Source organism: Phacochoerus africanus, chromosome 1 (genome assembly GCF_016906955.1).
Source record: "Phacochoerus africanus isolate WHEZ1 chromosome 1, ROS_Pafr_v1, whole genome shotgun sequence".
Classification (NCBI taxonomy): domain Eukaryota; kingdom Metazoa; phylum Chordata; class Mammalia; order Artiodactyla; family Suidae; genus Phacochoerus; species Phacochoerus africanus.
Window position 1 is genome coordinate 58720295 of NC_062544.1, and position 18557 is coordinate 58738851.

At 43.8% G+C, this 18557-nt stretch overlaps 1 protein-coding gene across 2 annotated transcripts in view; it reads left to right on the forward strand.

Moving 5' to 3' along the window:
* Positions 1–14425, forward strand: part of CAPSL (calcyphosine like) — a 32494-nt gene extending 18069 nt beyond the window's left edge. The window contains exons 3-6 of one of the 2 annotated variants that reach the window (XM_047767160.1): positions 1270–1447; positions 1721–1930; positions 5174–5277; positions 13864–14425. In XM_047767160.1, coding sequence (XP_047623116.1) covers positions 1270–1447; positions 1721–1930; positions 5174–5275 — 490 coding nt within the window. In that variant the 3' untranslated portion in view covers positions 5276–5277; positions 13864–14425. Of the gene's footprint in view, positions 1–1269; positions 1448–1720; positions 1931–5173; positions 5443–13863 lie in introns of those variants that run through there. The other variant, XM_047767150.1, reaches the window with a different exon arrangement.
* The last annotated feature ends 4132 nt before the right edge of the window (positions 14426–18557 follow it).

The following is an 18557-nucleotide window of genomic DNA, read 5'->3' on the forward strand; positions in this document are numbered from 1 at the left end:
AGCCTGCCTCCCACCACCCACCATCGATTCACTTAATTGTTCAGTTCCTGTATGCCAATATGGCAAATGAGAATTCTTAACTCACGTCTCCATGGGAACTATCTTTATTAGCTAGAGTGCAGTGCTTATGTGCAGTTCTTTTCCTCTTTACTCTTATAGACTCTACTCCTTTCCAGAGTTATGAAGTCAGCATCTTCACCCTCCCATCCCCCTTTAGGAGACTGTCAAACTTTCATAATACAGTTAGAGTCTCCTGTCACAGTCTGCAGGATCCTCTGACCCCCTAAATAATTTTTTCTTTAATGTGCACTCTATAAGGGTTACTCTTGGTCCTGGGAGGGTTTATGGGCTTTAGCAAATCCCTACTGTCATGGATCCCCCACTATAGTAACATAGAAAATAGTTTCACTGCCATTAAAAAATCCTCTGTGTTCACCTAGTCTCTCTCCCCTTTTTGTCATCTTTTAACCATCTTTTTGTTTTGTTTTGTTTTGTTTTGTCTTTCTGCCTTTTCTAGGACCACTCCCGTGGCATATGGAGGTTCCCAGGCTAGGGGTCTAATCAGAGCTGTAGCCGCCGGCCTACACCAGAGCCACAGCAAATCGGGATCCGAGCTGGTCTGCGACCTACACCACAGCTCACGGCAACGCCGGATCCTTAACCCACTGAGTGAGGCCAGGGGTCGAACCCACAACCTTATGGTTCCTAGTCAGATTTGTTAACCACTGAGCCACAATGGGAACTCCCATCTTTTAACCATTTTTATAGCTTTGCCTTTTTCAATTTTTTTTTTTGGATTTTTAGGGCTGCCCTGCGGCATATGGAAGTTCTCGGGCTAAGAGTCAAATTAGGGCTGTAGCCGCTGGCCTATGCCACAGCCACACCAGATCCAAGCCAAGTCTGTGACCTACACCACAGCTCATGGCAACACTGGATCCTTAAACCACTGAATGAGGCCAGGGATCAAACCCATGTCCTCATGAATACGAGTCAGGTTTGTTACTGCTGGGAACAAACCAGGTTGGGAACTCCCTAGTTTTGCCTTTTTCAAAGTGTCATATAATTAGAATCACACAGTAAGTTTTTAATGATTAAGTTTCTTTTCCAAGAAACTGGGAAGAGGCTCTTCAATCTGGGGGATAAGAATCTAAGAATTTTCTATTTTACTACAAAAAACCTTGAGAGTGGCCTGCGTTTTAAATCTTGATGTTTACATCTTGATCTATGTGTCCTTTTTATTCTATTTTTTTTTGTGTGCATTATCTTCAGAGTGTTTCGAATTATGGATGACAATAACAACCGAACCCTTGATTTCAAAGAATTTGTGAAAGGGTTAAATGATTATGCTGTGGTCATGGAAAAGGAAGAGGCAGAAGAGCTTTTCCGGAGGTTTGATAAAGATGGAAGTGGAACAATAGACTTCAACGAATTTCTTCTCACATTAAGAGTAAGTGGTCCATGAACCATTGTGTCTACTGAGCTTGGCTTTCACCAGGTTTAGGTTGGCTATGCTGAGGCTTTATTTCAGAAGCTGTGAGCACCCTGTGGAGGAGATGGGCAGGAGATTGAGGTGTAGGGATTTTTTGGAGCAGTCAGATCACACATCATTTAATGGCACTCAAACAACTGCACACCGTTGAGAGGAATAAGATATTTCATCATGGAAGACACAAGAAAAGCTCATCTGTGTGTGTGTCTGTGTTTTTTTCTATTTATCTAGCCTCCAATGTCCAGAGCCAGAAAAGAGGTAATTATGCAAGCATTTAGAAAGTTAGACAAGACTGGAGATGGCGTGATAACAATCGAAGACCTTCGTGAGGTGTACAATGCAAAACATCACCCAAAGTACCAAAATGGAGATTGGACAGAAGAGCAAGTATTCCGGAAATTTCTGGATAACTTTGACTCACCCTATGACAAAGATGGAGTGGTGAGTAAAAGAGCTTAATCTAAATGAAGTTTCTTCTGTCCAATTTGTGATCGTGAATGGGAAATAGGCTCTAAGCCCTAAAACATACTTCTACTGTATCTCATAAATAAAAGGAAAATGTTTCCTTGGTGACTATCTAGAAAGCTGAGAACAAAAGTAGTAAAATGGCTGTGTGTGTGTGTGGGTGTGTGTGTTTGTGCACATGTATAGGGAGGGGAGTCACAGACCACTAAATACCCGTCACCTGGAGACTGCCATATTTTGATTAAACATACTATTTCATGATCGCCATGTGTAACATACATGACTAGCCTAAGTCCAATGACCTCGATGATAATAACACATGTTTAATTTCAAAATGAGACCATACTGCAATCTGGGGGTTCATGATCCACAAGCCATTTCAGGATGCTGATGTGCCTTTTTTACACGTCCTCAGGAGTATCATTGGTCATCACACTTTGCTATGTGGAAACGCCATTTCAGGGAAGCATTCAGTGCAGGGAAGGCCAGGTTTACTTGGGTTTAATCTTTGGTGGGCTTCGAGATAAGCTTGCACCTCCAAAGGACCATGAACTTAAGAACAAAAACAACCACCTTCTCCATTTGTAACTTGTCTTCAAGTTACCAATGCATCGCTTGGTAGAGTGGGGAACTGTATCCCCATACCTATATCTTGGCTGAGATGGAAATGTCATCTGCTTTTATCAACAGCCATATGTGGGATTTTTTAACCCAGGACCAGTTCTGCTCTGAGGTGTCCTGAAGGGTATGGTGATGGGGAAAGGAATTCCCTGCATGGCTGATGCAGCAGCAGCCTGGGGAGGGTTACTCCTGATGCCTTTGCCACGCTGGAAGGATTCGTGGGACAGTGGGCGGGAAGAAGAGATGGTGGCGATAGGAAGAGGAAAGAAGATTTCCCATTCAGCAGGGAATTTCCCCCAATTTTTTTTTGTGAAACTTCATGGTGAATCTTACGAGTGAGGAGAGAAGGGGGTAGAAAGGAGATCTTTATGTCCTTTCCGCTGACATTTTCCTGCCAGGGACAGAGAAATTCCCTCCACTTTAGTCTGAAGTGATTGCAGAGATAGATAAAAAAGGAGCCCAGATTCTGTAGGGCTGCCAAATGTGAAGGGACAGAAACAACAGAACTGTAGGTTTTTCTTCCTATGTGGCTGGCCTTTGATGTCTGAGATGGCAGTGGAAAAATAGTCAACGGCCATTTCCCCAAATTAGCCCAGCTCATATGGGATCCCAGGGTGTACATACCTCCCTTCTGCAGGTGGTTCCTCCTCGTTGCCAGGGGAAACCTCAGCTGCCCTTTTCTCTAACCCAAGTCAAAGTAGCCAGTTGTTGTGATTCAGCTGATTTCAAGTTCCCACCCTGTCTCTTTTGACATTTATCTTAACATGCCACATTAAGTTCTCAAATACTCATAAAAGTATTTTTTTTTCTTTTTAGCAGTTGCAGCATTTGATGTCACCTGACTTTCGTAGACCTTGTATAAGTCCTCAGTTCTGTGTGTGCTAATCGGCTGGGGAATGGAGTCATAAATGTAGGTTGTTGGCTCCCCTGAAGAAAGGCAGAATCAGACTTTTTTAGGGGGGAATGAAACCCAAAGATTTATAGTTTCAATAAATGTCCCAGATGACTCTTACATCTGTATGTGAGGTCCTTGCCTCTAAAAAGATGCAGAAGTACCTGATTTAATTGCTAAATACATTCTGCACATTTAGCATAATTATAGAGCCAAGTAATATTTAGTGAGCACTTACTATCTCCTGGACATGGTGCTAAGGGCTTTACAGGGATACTCCATATAAAAGGCATAATGAAAACATTTCAGAAGAGTGACATGCAATTCAAACTTTTCCATGTTGACTTGTATATGCACAAGGAACTGTTCATATAAAGAACTCCAGATGGAGTTTAAGGCTGGATAACTGGGGAACGCAAAGGAGGGAAGAAATAAAGACATTCAAGAAAGGAAGACATTAAGGGTGTACTAATTTTAACAAAAGCTATGTGCATATATTATTTATTTCTACTTCCAGACACTGATACGCACAGTTCAATTAGTAGCTCTGTCCATCCAATGCCTTTCTTCCTACTGCTTTTTACTGTTTGTGGGGGGGAGAAACAGGGGGAAGAGTTTGGTACATGGAAAGAACTATGACACCTGTGACTTTTTTCTCTGTTCCCTTGTCATTTCGGCACAAAGGGCAAGTGGGTCAACCAACAATTCTTGGAAGAGATGGCTATGTTTCCAAAGATTCGGTAGGGGAGGAGTTTGCCATCGTGGACTAGAAAGGGATTTTGAATTATTTATGGACTTCACTTTTTATGCTGTTTTCAGTCAATTTGAGGGCTAACTGGAAACTCAGGAAGTTTCCAAAGCAGCCATCATTATAGTGTCTGCATCCTTCCATGTAAGCAGGTCTATACTTTGAGTTGAATTGACTCATCACAGAGATTAAACCAGAGGACAATTATGTCCCTGAATCAACTAATCGTGTCAGCCAACGTGGATGAATTAGCATCTACCTACCCCCTCCACCTATTAGAAAATAAATTGATAACTGTTTTTTTTCTTCTTTCTAAATGGAAAGGAAAATAAAATCCTAGTGTAGATGAACACATTAGTGGATGTTCCCAAAGAAGCAGACAGAGGAGGATAGAGAAGCCAGATGGGGTTAGGGGGGCTTGGAGCAAGGGGTTATCTTTGTAACTCTCTGTGTGTGCCTGGAGTGAGTAATGTGTTTCTTTAAAAAAAGCATGAAGCCATGGAGTGTTTAACAAGAAATCTGTTTCCTGACCCTCAGGACTGAGCTCTGTCTTCTCAAAGGTGAAACATCTCTTGTCTTGACACAAGGACCTGAGGTGGTGTTGCTGATGTGTCCCAGAAAGACGGCATGAACTGCAATTAAAGAACCCTCATTTCATAGTCTGAGTTTCAGGCTCCCTTATCTGAGCAGGTGGGCTTCTGCTCGTAAAGGCAGACTCGGCCTACATCTCATTTTCTGTTTTAGGTTGGTTTGGAAAATTTCAGGGCTTTCTTCCTCTCTTCCCTTTGGCGACCTTCAACCCCACTTTTTCTCTTGTTCTAGATCCGGTTCTCAGTAGTGTTGCTCAAAAGCCTCCTTGACTGAAATTTCCCTCCCTTTTATAGGTCCTGGAGATGGGCCTCCATCTAAATGGTGAGAAGCAAAGTTTTGTTTTCTGTTTCTAACTGTTCCGCTGCAGGTGACCCCCGAGGAGTTTATGAACTACTATGCTGGGGTGAGCGCGTCCATCGACACCGATGTGTATTTCATCGTCATGATGCGAACCGCCTGGAAGCTCTAAATGTATGGCTTGGGGATCAGGACCTTGAGTGCTGCCACGTGGCTCCAAATGATTAAACATCAGCTCAAACCCAGGATCTTACTTGAGTTCATGTTCATCCCAGTGTTTCTTCCATGTCCACACACACTGCATCTTCTCTGGCAGAAACAGAGACATCAAGTATTTAACTGTGACTTCTCTGAGGCTTCTTCCTTAGCTCTAAAACAGGGGTTAATTAAAATAAGATCCAAGAATCTCCTAGTGCCAGGCTGGTGTGTTCAGGTGTCTAGTTAACATTAGATTTCTTCCTGGGCTGTTGATAACATCTGAGTTTTATAATCCCACCCATGTCCCCAGTGTGTCTCTCCACCACCTATGAGATGGTCCATTTCTAGGTGGAAGACTTTATTTTTGTGACGGACTGTAAATCTTTCTGTGCCTCAGTTCTGATGTGGGGACCAGAAGGAGCCTCCACATTGGCTTCTATTTCTTTTTGTTTTAAGAGCCATGCCCATGGCACATGGAGGTTCCCAGGCTAGGGGCTGAATCAGAGCTACAGCTGCCAGCCTCTGCCACAGCCACAGTAACACCGGATCCGAGCTGCATCTTCAACCTACGCCACAGCTCACAGCAGTGTTGGGTCCTTCACCCACTGAACCAGACCAGGGATCCTCATGGACATTATTGTCAGGTTCTTAACCCACTGAGCTACAACAGGAATGCCTAGCCTCTATTTATATAACTGAATCTTGAGTTTCTCTGACTGTGGTTTTGGGAAACCTCAATTTGGTGAATAGGTTTAAAATGACATATTTGGGTCATTTTAAAGGCTCGTGTAAGACTGAAGGCCATTTCCTTGAGCAGTAGAGCAAGAGTTCCTGTGGTTAAATTGAGGCTGGGCCGGGCTCTCAGAATTTATGTGGGACATGTCGCCTTGTGAGTGGGCAGATCGTATCAATGGTCTGGTGGAATGACCAGCTCTCCCCTCCTTGCCGTTGGCCCATCCTGCCGAGGTTCCCACCGGCGCAAGGTGGTGGCGTGTGACACAGACTAGGATCACAGGCACGCTCCAAAACAGAGTTTCCATCTTGACACCTCATGGCTCAGAGCCTTCTCCTCCCAGGGCTAAGCTTTGGCTTCATATTGTCGATACGTGGGAATCTTCCCAGGAAAGACGTCTAAGCAAAGGCAGCTCCTACAGCTGGAAAGTAGATATTGAAATCCCAGCTCTTCTTGGGTGTGTTCTGATTCTGGGCCAGAGATAGAAACATGGTGACTGGCCCTCTGGCTGTGGGGCTGGAGGCAAGGACCTTGTTACTCAGGGGCAGTCCTACCTCTGGTCACTTCTGTCCCTGGCTGCACTCCTTCCCTGGTTTGGGGGACACAGGCAGGGGTAATGGTCCCCTTTAAGACCTTACGTATTAAAGTGGCTCTGGATTTAGGGTCAGAATCCACTTGCCATGCTTTGTGCCAATTCATTTGTTTACATTTTTAAATTTTTATTTTATTGATTTGTTTAGTAGAGTAGAATTGATTTACAATGTTGTGTCAATTTCTGTTGTCCAGTGTGGTGACCCAGTCATACTGGATGCTGGGAAGGCCTGGGTCAGGAATGAAACTCCAGCTTTGGAGAGCCGACTCAAAGAGAGAGCGGGGGGTGGCTACTCAAGAACAAAACTGGCGTTGGCCGAGAGGAAACAGCCTGGAGGGACAAGTCTAAGGCCCTCATATTTGAGGGTGTAAGCTGAGGAAATCACTTGTTTCCTTTTTACTTCGCAGATTTGGAACTTGAGATCAGGACCTACATTGATTTAAACATTGTGGAAGTAAGAATTCCCATCGTGGCTCAGCGGTGAGCGAACCCGACTGGCATCCATGAGGCCTCTGGTTCGCTCCCTGGCCCTGCTCAGTAGGTTAAGGATCCGGTGTTATCGTGAGCTGTGGTGTAGGTTGCAGACACAGCTCAGATCCCGCGTTGCTGTGGCTGTGGCGTAGGCTGGAGGCTATAGCTCCGATTGGACCCCTAGCCTGGGAACCTCCATATACCACAGGTGCAGCCCTAAAAAGACAAAAAGACCTAAATAAATAAATAAATAAATAAATAAATAAATACTGGGGAAGTAGAGGCTTCCAGATGAGACTTATAGCAGTCACTAAAGAGGACACCTGCTTTGTTTCTTGTTGAGAAGATAAACTCTCAGTTACCCTGACGACAGGCTGGAAAACGGACCTTTTTCTGAGCATGAGAGGACCCCGTTACCACCAGCTGTGGGGGCAAATTAATTGCATAAGTCTGGTTTTCCATCGAATTGATTATCTAGGCTTACGCAGAGGGTGGCAGTCCAAAAGATGCCAAGTTTTATGAAGAAGTATGTAGAAATGATGTAGAAAGCCAGAGGAATTAATGAAATGTACGGGGGGGGGGAGAAATCCATGTTTTCTGCAGCCTGCACCTTTAGATTGTGATGAGGGAGAGACCCCCGGTTCCCTGGGCAGGGTGGGTTTCAAGCGTACTGCTCTAGATAATTTGGGTCTTTGCTTCCAGGAATGACTCATGCCTCTGCTGAATTGGGGCTGTAGAACAAGCATGTGATTCTGAAGAAGGACTAGGTTGCAGTGATCAGCTTCACTCTCCTAAGTAGGACTTTGCTTCCTGTCTAATTGGGGCACATGGCACAGCTATCAGATTTCAGATAAACCGTGCCTCACAGTATAGTTGGTCACATTCAGTCACCTCCCTCCCAGCAGGTTAGGTTCTGGGCTGCAGAGAGGGTTCCACCACGTCCCCCTTACCCTCCATCAGCAGGATCTAATAACCTGACGGTCAGAGATCACTCCACTCTGTTCTCAGTCTTCACTTTGATTTCTGGCTGAGCCAGGAGTCATTCATCCTTTAATTCTCTTCCTTCTGATAGCAGTGGGAGGAAGAGAAAAGGGGCATCAAAAAATCCTTTGCTAATCTTTTCCTGTGTATATTTTCTTTTAACTTAACTTGTCCGTTTAAAAATTACTCCTTTTGCAATTAAAGAAATTTTAAAAAAGATAGACTGACCACTTGGGTCATAAGATAAAACACAAAGTCTCCAAAACAATGCTTAGGAGCACTTAATATGCTGAGCCTGGGCCCCAGAGAGGAAATCACACAAACAAGCCAAAGAGAAGGAGGCAATTGGCAGCTTTTCATAAAACAGGAACAACATATGTAATAATTCTGAGAATCAGGATTGGTCAGAACAAACCACCAGTATCAGCACTAAATCTGGGTTTCTAACTCCTCCAAAGGGAAAGAGCCAAGGAGACCCTGACCCAGCCACTGTCATGAGCTGGTGCACCCCCTCCCTGAATCCCAGTTGGAGGGTAAATGAGAAATCCAAGATGCATGAGTTGAATTGTAGACCAAGGCAGAATTCTTCCAGCTGGCCAGCAGGGCTTATTTTCACAATCACTGAAACCTTAATAGGATTTCTTCCCAGGCCCAGATGGCCTTCAGAGGACAATGTATGGTTCTCTGTGCTTTGGTGGCAAGCATGGAGTCACATTTCCTATGGCAATTGCAGCTTTTAAGGCGGAGCTGAGCCCCTTCCAAGTAGGCTGCAGGTTGGCTTTGCAAACTTCATGGTTTTAGGGTGAAAATACAGCCCGTCAAAAAATATGTATCAAGCCACTGCCATGCTCTATGTTCTGTTCTAGGCTATCCCCCTATTCTGGGGATAAGCAACATGCTAGAATAAATGCAAAAAAACCTGCTGGCTTTCAGACCAACCTAACTGCCCATAGTCTTGAAGAGATCAGAGAGGAAGGAAGCATGGCTTCTAAAGTCCCCTCTCTGAGTGTCATCTAGCTGGGGCCCCTCACATGGTGGGGGGTTGTGGAACTGTGTAGTAAATTTGATGAGTATAATGCCATCAGGGAAAATGTCCCTCTATTCTTGGAGGCAGATCACTGGGCTTGGCTTCTCTTGGCCAGTGTGGCTGGCCTCACTGAGCCACGAGGGTACAAGCAGGTGATAATTCAACCCTCATCAGGCTCCCTCCAGATGCAGTGTCGTCTGCTGATGTTTAATCAAGTGGAGGTTAAATGAACCAAATATATTCTCTCAGATGGTGTGTGGGTGCCATTCTATTCTTCATGAAATTCTCCTAACAGCTTCTGAGGAGTATACCTTTTTGGATTTACACTTACCTCTTTTGGGCATAGGAAAAAAAAAAAAAAACTTCACAACTTCCAGTTTTTCAGATTAGTCAGCAAACTTGCTTTCCTGGAAATTAGAGGCTGTTCTTTTAAATGAAGAGCTTGTTGAAAGAGGCAGCAAAGCTCTACATTTTAGAAGTGCTTATGATTCAAGGAAATGCAAATATGCCGGGGGTCTGACAGGTTGTCGTATCATGTTATTTTCACGTAATCTATCCTTTGAAAGCCACATTTCTAAGCATGGTTTTACTCTTCCAGGTTCTTTATATGAAAACTACGTAAACCTTGATGGCGATTGATGGAGATGGCTAAGTAGTTGTAATAAAAAAACCCCCACTAAATGAATCCCCTAAAATGATGGGTTTATAAGCGGATGACAGGTGAAACTCTGTTGAAAGAAACATAAACAAATGACTTTCGGGGTTTGTGAAGAGCACCGTGTGAGCAGAGTTCTTTTTGCCACCTCAGTTGGTGTGGTGAGAGGTTGTGGTGAAACAGCTCTTCCTCTCTGAGAATAGCACGACTTTCTTGTTTCATTCTCACACCTGCTTCTCCAAAGCCAGTATTTTCCCTCATCAATAGAGTGGTCCACCTGAAAATAGGAGCAACCAACCAGTGGCTGAGGTTGCACCTCGCCGCCACCAGCAAGGTCGATGGCTTCTGGAGGAGAAGTCCTCAGAATGTGATAGCCTATTTTCTTTTGCTCTGGATTCTTCTCCCCCTCCTTCATAAACACAGTCTATTCATTTATTAGGGCTCGGAGTATCGGCAATGTCCTAAGAGACATTTGAATCGCTGTGGATGCAATTTCTGTGTCCCCAGAGGTCTTGTCAGTACTGTGGATTTCCGGCTCCCCCTCTTTCTCCCAACAGTGGACCCATGGGAAGCGGTTCAGATGTGGGAAGGGTCGCACCCAGCTGCCCACAGAACCACCCTTCATCTCCTATTTCATCCTGCTCTAGACCTCGTAATAGATTTACTGGGGACCTGGTGACTCGTAAATTTCAGGCTCAAGCACCTGACATTTCAAGCAAGATCTGAGCTCGGTAATCTTGTCATCAAGGACTTGGGTGCTAATTTTTTTTGCTCATCTTAACACTTGGCACTCAGGGCCTGGTACTGATTCTGGGAACATCTTCACCTTAAACTTGAAAGGTCTGAGGTGCTGGTCTCCTAGAAACGGCTCAGGCCACATGCTGAACTGAAGATGATCAGTGCTCTGAAGGAGCCTTAGAACAGGTCTCGGACCTGCAGCGGAGAGAAAATTACAGGTACTGAGTGGCCTGTGCCTCCCAGGGTTAGAGTGAGCCCCAGAGTGCTTCCACCTTGATGGGATAAAGTGCTGCCTAAGTACAGGGTATTATCAAATGTCAGGCGTTACTTCAGGACATCAAGATGATTCCTTTAGTCTCCAAGGAAACTGGGAAATAAAATATCGTTCCACAAATTTCATACTTAGTCATGCCTCCAATCTCATTTGCCAATATCATTCAACATCCATTTACTTAAGTTTATCTTTGAAGCTGCAAAGTAAGGTGCCATTAATCCAGGCTCCAGGTATTGAGCTCATTTAGATAGGGTTTGAGTGGTAGTTTATGTTTCATCTCATGAAAAAGCATGGGACAGTCAAACAGGTCAGTAACATAAGGAAGGTTAGAAAGGCTATATCTGCCTATTTTCGTATATGTTTGACAGATGCTTGGAGATATTTATTTGCATATGAATGTGATTAGTATGCTAATCGAAAAAAGTTCCTACATACCTGATAAAACAATCCCAGGCCAATATTTAGTTAATAATACTTTATTTGCCTAAATGGAAAACAAGCGATCTTTTAGATGGTGAGCTCTTCCTATATAGAAATCCTTTCAATAAAATTTTTAAAGACATTGAATACAAGTTACGCTCAAAACAATGTTTTATGAAGCAGTTTTCCCAGATAGCTATGATATAAAAATTTAAATAGTTTGCTTAAAAATCTGTACATGCTCCTAGTGGTAAGCTAGGTATGTATTGAAAAGAAGAACTTGTCTTTAATGGTGATAGTTAGTATATCATTTCTAGGAACCAGGGTTTTTTGTTTGTTCATTTGTTTAGGGCTGCACCTGCAGCAGATGGATGTTCCCAAGCTAGGGGTTGAATTGGAGTTGTAGTTGCTGGCCTACACCACAGCCACAGCAATGCTGGATCTGAGCTGTGTCTGTGACCTACACCACAGCTCATGGCAATACCGGATCCTTAATCCACTGAGCGAGGCCAGGGATCGAACCTGCGTCCTCATGGATACTAGTCAGATTTATTTCTGCTGAGCCATGATGGGAACTCCAGGGGTTGAGAAGGTTTTGGCTTGCAAAGTTAGACATGGTTTAATTTATAATATTGACCTTGTCATTTTGTCACATTATCAGCCCATGCCTCGTCATTAACATGATTCTCATCTAATAGGATTTCTGCAATTTCAGTCCTTGCAATATCAGCTACTCTTGTAATAAAAGAGTTCATCTAGCTTTTCTATTTCCATTTTCTTTCTTTCTTTTTTTTCTTTTTTGGCCGCCCCATGACATATGGAGGTCTCAGGCCAGGGATCAGATCCAAGCTGCAACTGCAACCCAAGCCACAGCTGAGACAATGCTGGATCTTTAACCCACTGTGCGGGACTGGGGATCGAACTTGTGTCCCAGGGCTCCCAAGATGCCTCCAATCCCATTGTGCCACAGTGGGAATTCCTCTATTTCCATTTTATTTTTTATTTTTTTGGTCTTTTTGTCTCTTCTAGGGCTGCACCCGTGGCATATGGAGGTTCCCAGGCTAGGGGTCCAATCGGAGCTGCAGCTGCTGGTCTACACCACAGCCACAGCAACACCAGATCTGAGCCGAATATGTGATCTACACCACAGCTCACAGCAACACTGGATCATTAACCCACTGAGCGAGGCCAGGCATCGAACCCACAACGTCATGGTTTCTAGTCAGATTTGTTAACCACTGAGCCACGACGGGAACTCCTATTTCCGTTTTAAAGTGTCTCCCAGATATATTTCTTCTTCTTTACCATGTTACTTATCATGCTTCTTTAAAAGTTTACCTCCCTGACGGTACTTTTTTTCCTTTAAAAAATTTCATTTGTGTGATGTTTCAGTTACAAGTGATAAAATTTCTTTGAAAATGATAAGGCCCTGTTCAGATCATACTCTCTTATGCTTTTAAAAGGCCAAAACATATATTACCCATAAAATGATTATTTTGACAGCAGAGAATGAGAGTTGGATGTTATTACTTCTTTTCCTGCAGGGTTGGACAACGCCCGCCTAACCAGCCAAGCACATTCCCAGAAGGCCTAGTCTCTGAGGGTTGCTTCCAAGAGGAATAATATTTCAAGAGGAATATTATTCCTCTGGGGGCTGGTTGGTAAAGGGACAGAGGAGATTAAGAAGGAGGGGAGAGAGACAGAACCTCGGGACTGATTACTGTTCTTTGTGTCTTTGCCCTTAACTCTATCGCCTGTTTTAGGAAGCACAGGGCCAGCCATGAATTAGTAGCACATATCCTGGCCAAATTGAGGAGCTGGGAGAGGTTGCTTGAGGCACCTCCCATGTGGCTGGTCCCCTGCATCTTGCTGTTGAACTCCTGGTGCTCAAGGATCCCAAGTGATGCCCCACTCTCTAGTTTTATTTTATTTTTATTTTTTTTTATTTTTTGTATTACTCAGATGAATTTATGACATCTGTAGTTGTATAATGATCATAACAATATGATTTCACAGGATTTCCATCCCACAGCCCAAGCACATCACTCTCTAGTTTTAGCCCAATCTATGTATTGGGTCTCAACTCCCACTAAAGAGCTTTTCATCTATTCATTTAGGCTGTAAACTTCTCTACCCTGAAGTATTAATACGAAGCACAGGGATGATCCTAGGAAATCATCTCTAGAGCCACCCTGTCCAGTAGAACTTTCTGTGGTAGCTGTGGTAGTGAAATGTCCTCTATTGTGTCCTTTGAGGTACCAGCCACTAGCCACCTGGGACAGGTGTAACTGTGGAACTGAACTTTTCACTATATTTAATTTTAATACGTTTAAATTAAAAAAAAAAAAAAAACCCACATGTGGCTAGTGGCCTGCTGTATTGGATAGCACGGCTCTAAAGATTTTTATCTTAACATAAGAAATGATGGCCTCGGGAGAACTGCAGTTGGTCAGCAGGCAGGCAGGTCTTTGGTAGTTCTTGCAAAGACCTCATCTCAGAAAGCCACCTCAGGGGGAAAGGCAGGCCACCCACCTTGCCTGACTCTGCTTGACGGTCAGTGGCAAATCAGACTTAATGGAAAAGAGTTCAGGGAGCATGTAAACGGTTCTACTCTGAGGCTTGTGTTTTGACACTGTTTCCTTCATTTCCCCTTGCCTTTTATCCTCCTTAGGTTTCGAAGGAAGACTTTTTGAACTATTATGCTGGTGTTAGTGCTTCTATTGACACCGATGCCTATTTCATTTTAATGATGAGAAAATCCTGGAGATTATGACTTTTGCCTGTTAATTCTGTTGGGAATCAGGGAATGGAATGAATTCGAAAGACGTCCAATGCTCTAGATGTCGATAAGGTGTAGTCTAAAGAGCCGGAATGTTCAAAGAAATAGATCTTCAGTCATTTTACTTTATTACCTGGAACATGTTCATCTCCTTAAATGCCTGAGGATATATTTTTAAATCAGAACGCAAGGAAGGAAAAAAGGAAGAAAAGAAGAAAGGAAGGATGAAGAAAAAAAAAACCACGAAGTAGGACTGGGAGGTGTTTCTTAGGTGAATCAATACACTTCTCATTAGAGCTTTTCCTCTTATAGGTATAAACGTAGCTGTTTCTCTACACCTTCATTTTATCTGCTGTCCTTGGGGCCTGTAGCAGGAGGTGATAATGAAAGGATTGGAGGATAGGTGTAAAATTTCCTGAGCTTACTTATTTTAATGTTTCTCTTGATGAATACATGACAAATAAAATTTATTTTATTCTGAAATTCAGTAACTTTTTTGGTTGTAATTTTTATATGTTAATCCAGGGATTTAAATTCAGCAAATTGCCACACTTGAATGAACAGGGGAACCTAAGTGCCTCTTGTGACCAAAGGAAGGTGAGTGTAGAAGTCCACCTGCCTAAAGGCTGGGCTTCCATGGAATGAGTCACTTCCTGGATCAGCCCGTCAGGATAAAGGAGATTCACAAGGAAAAGATTAATACCTGTTGGAAGTCGGAGGCTTTTTGCATCTTTAGGGTAGACTGGGAAGGAAGACTTTGAAACTCTTGGGAATTCATCTCTTTTTGTTTGTTTGTTTTGCAGCTGTGGCATATGGAAGTTCCTAGGCTAGGGGTCGAATTGGAGCTGCAGCTGCCAGCCTATGCCACAGTCACAGTAATGCGGGATCCAAGCCTACACCACAGCTCATAGAAATGCTGGATCCTTAACCCACTGAATGAGGCCAGGGATTGAATCCGCGTCCTCATGGATACCAGTTGGGTTAATTTCCACTGTGCCACAATGGGCATGCTCCAGGGAATTCATCTTTTGAACCCATACTTCTAGGCTCTTCTCCAGGGCACATGTCAGCTTTCCTGACCCATTTCTCTTCCTCTAGTGACTGCTTCTCAGGTGACAAAACTGGCTGTACATACCCACAAGCCCTTCATCTTGGAAAAGAGGAAGAAGTGAGGGTGGGAGAGGAGATGGAAGGCTAACTCTGGGCTTCTCAAAATTCAACGAGGACACACATCACGGGGGAACTTGCTAAAATGCTAATTCTGATTCAGAAGTCTGGGGCAAGGAATGAACTTTCCAACAAGCTTCCCTGGGATGTTGATGCCTCTGGTCTTGGGGTAACAGTTTGAGAGGTGAGGGGTGAAGAGATACCAGCTTGGATATTTCCAGTGCATTTGGCTTATGATTTGCCCACTTTTGATTGGACATCCTAATTTATGTGTTGTGATTGCTGGCCATCCTCTTCTTGTATTTATTTTTTTATTTATTGTCCTTTTAGGGCTGCACCTGAGACCTATAGAGGTTCCCAGGCTAGGGGTCACATCGGAGCTACAGCTGCTGGCCTATGCCAGAGCCACAGCAACAAGGGATCTGAGCCATGTCTGTGACCTACACCACAGCTCACAGCAACGTTGGTCAGATCCTTAACCCACTGAGTGAGGCCAGAGGTCGAACCCACATCCTCATGGATACTAGTCAGATTCTTTACCACTGAACCACAACAAGCATGCCCTCTTCTTATCTTTAAAGTCACAGAAGTCTGAACAAGTACCAAAGACAATGTATGTGCCTCACAGGCAGGTGTAGGAGAGAAATAGCACTTGTGAGATGGTATTTCAACTGAAGAATTTCTCATAGTCCAAGACCCACAGTCTTCCAGCCTCAAAGATCTGAAGGCACCAGCCCAGATGAGGGTGGGTTCATCTCTTAAGAGAGACCTTCACTGAGCAAGCCTCATAGTCATTGATGCTGAAACTGGACTCCAAACCATTCATCTACCATGGAGAATGCAGTTCTCATGTTTACTGAGACCAAATTAGAGGACCTCGTCTGGGTTTTGAAGATGTGAGAATGACAGCTTAGCCCTCAGTTCAGGGTTGCTTTTAGCAGTTCAATCTTAGATACAATGAAGCCATGCAAGAGGTCATCCCTGTGGTATGTTAGGGGAATACTGACTTCTGTAACAAATAAACCTGCACACTGACAAAAGCTTGAACACAATGTACATTTAACTTTATCTCACGAAACAGTATTACATATCTGATGTTCATGGTCAGTAAACTTCTTTCCTCTGTGCAGAGATTTGGTGTTGAAGGACTCCTCCAGGTTGTGGTTCTGCTGTTCTCTAGGGCTTGGTCATCAGTGACATCCATGTGGTTAAAGGGGAAGAGGTGTAGAGAAGGCTGAAGAGATTTCTGAAAAGCTTTGGTCTAGAAGTGACACATATCACTTCTGCTTGCATTCCATTTGTTGATAAATAGTCACGTGAGTATGTCTAACTACAAAGGAGGTTGGGAGATGTAGTTCTGGGCAGGAAATATTCCCACCAGTGAAAATCTACCTAATGGCAGAAGAGTACAAATTTTGGTGGACAGCCAGCTTTTTGAATAACTTTTGAAATAGCAGTCCCATTGCCTTCCATTTTCCTAAGGAGGTGTGCTTCATGGTCAGGGAACCAACGTGGAGCAAGGTATTTGCTAGGGTGGAGGTAGAACGGAGCTCTCTCTATCCTTAGCCATGTTGGTGACAAAGAAAACAACTTCTACAACTATGTAAGAGATTATTCTGTAATCAGCAAGTCCTGTCCTTTGAGCCTCATTGCTCTTTTCCAGGCCTTGATATGCATGCTGCTATAGCACTGAGGCAAGTCAACCTTGATCTGCCCCTCCGAAAGAGGACCTAGGAATTTTCCACTGGGGCTTTCTGTGGGGCGTTAGCTATGTCCTATCACATACACTGGAACCAAGGTATTCATATCTGTAAATGAGAAAAGGTTCGCCCTAGGGAGAGAGCTCTTGTTGGAAAACTAATTATAATGACGAGGTTATTTGGTCATTGAAATCAGAACAAAGGCCATGAAGATTAAACTATTTAATCATATTAGGCAATGCAACAGTTTATTGCATTCATTTTGCCAGTGAGACCATAATCTTCTCCCAGCAGACCCTGGAGAGGACTAACAAAGATGTCTTCTCTGACCTGTCTCTTTCTCGGTGCTTGTTGTCTGACTAACAGCCCACAGGAGGGACATGCACTTCACTTTAGCCATGCTGATTAGGCAGGTCAATGAAATTACTCAGGATTTGGCCTCTCTTGCCTGCTTGGGGGTGATGTTTGTTTCTTCATGGTACTTTTATAAACCTCTGTTCTACTTCATTGTGTATAAAATATCACCGTTGTGTTACTGTCACCCGAGGGCTATATTATTTCCCTGTTATTCAGAGTGTAAGTTACTGTGACCTCAGTGAACCTTTTCTGAACAGAGAATTCAGGTACTTTCTTGTTTCGTCTTAGAGGGAAAAATTAAATCAGAAGAGAAGCATCTTATCTGGAGATAATTCATCAGAATAACCAGACAACATGGTTCAATGCCACCTGGGCAGGAGGTGACACAAGGTGAGCACCTACATGGTTTCAGGATGGGGGCTGGTCCCCAGAAAGACTAACCACATGATTAGAGAGTGGAAACTTTGGGCCACCCCAACCTCTGAGGAGGTGAGGATTCTGGAGATTGAGTTCAGTCCGATGGACAATGATTTGATCAAGCATGCCTACACGATGAGTCCCAGTGAAAATCTTTGAACCCTGAGGCTCAGTAGCATCTCCTGGTAGGCGAACAAATGGATGTGGGTGACACATGTAGATTCTAGGAGAAGAGCAAAGAGTACCCTCACCCCCCACCCCACCCCGTGTCTCCTCTCAAACTTCCCCCATGTCTCTTCATTTGGCTGGTCCTCCTGATTTGCATGCTTAATCATAAAACCATAATCTTAAGGAGAGTGCTTCCTTGAGGTCTGTGAGTCATTCTAGTGAATAACAAAACCTGAGGGTGTTGTCGGAACCTGCGTTTCTAACTAAATGGCTATTAATTTGAAACGGTAATATGGAAACCCAGCCTGAGTTTCTAGCTGGCCTGGCCTGCCCTGCAGAATTCAGACTCAAGAAGCAACATCAGATCTTACCTCACGACATCCTGCCCTGCAGGTTTTGGAAGTAAAAAGAAGTCTTCTCTCTCTCAACACACGCACACACACACATACACACACACTATTGGTTCTGTTTCTCTGGAGAACCCTGACTAATACAGAAGTCTAAGTATCCTGAGGACCCCTAAAGTAGGAAGAAAACAGCTGAAAGAAGAACATTATTGGGAGTTTCCTGGTGGCTCAATAGGTTGAGGATCTGGTGTTGTCGCTGCTATGTTTTGGGTCACTGCTATGGTAATAGTTTGATCCCTGGCCCGGGAACTTCTATGTGTTGGAGGTGAAGCCAAAAAAAAGAAAAAACAAACAAACAAACAAAAAAGGCATGGCCTAGGAAGAATATTCTTGTTGAGGATAGTGCCCTTTAATTTCTAGGACTTGCCTT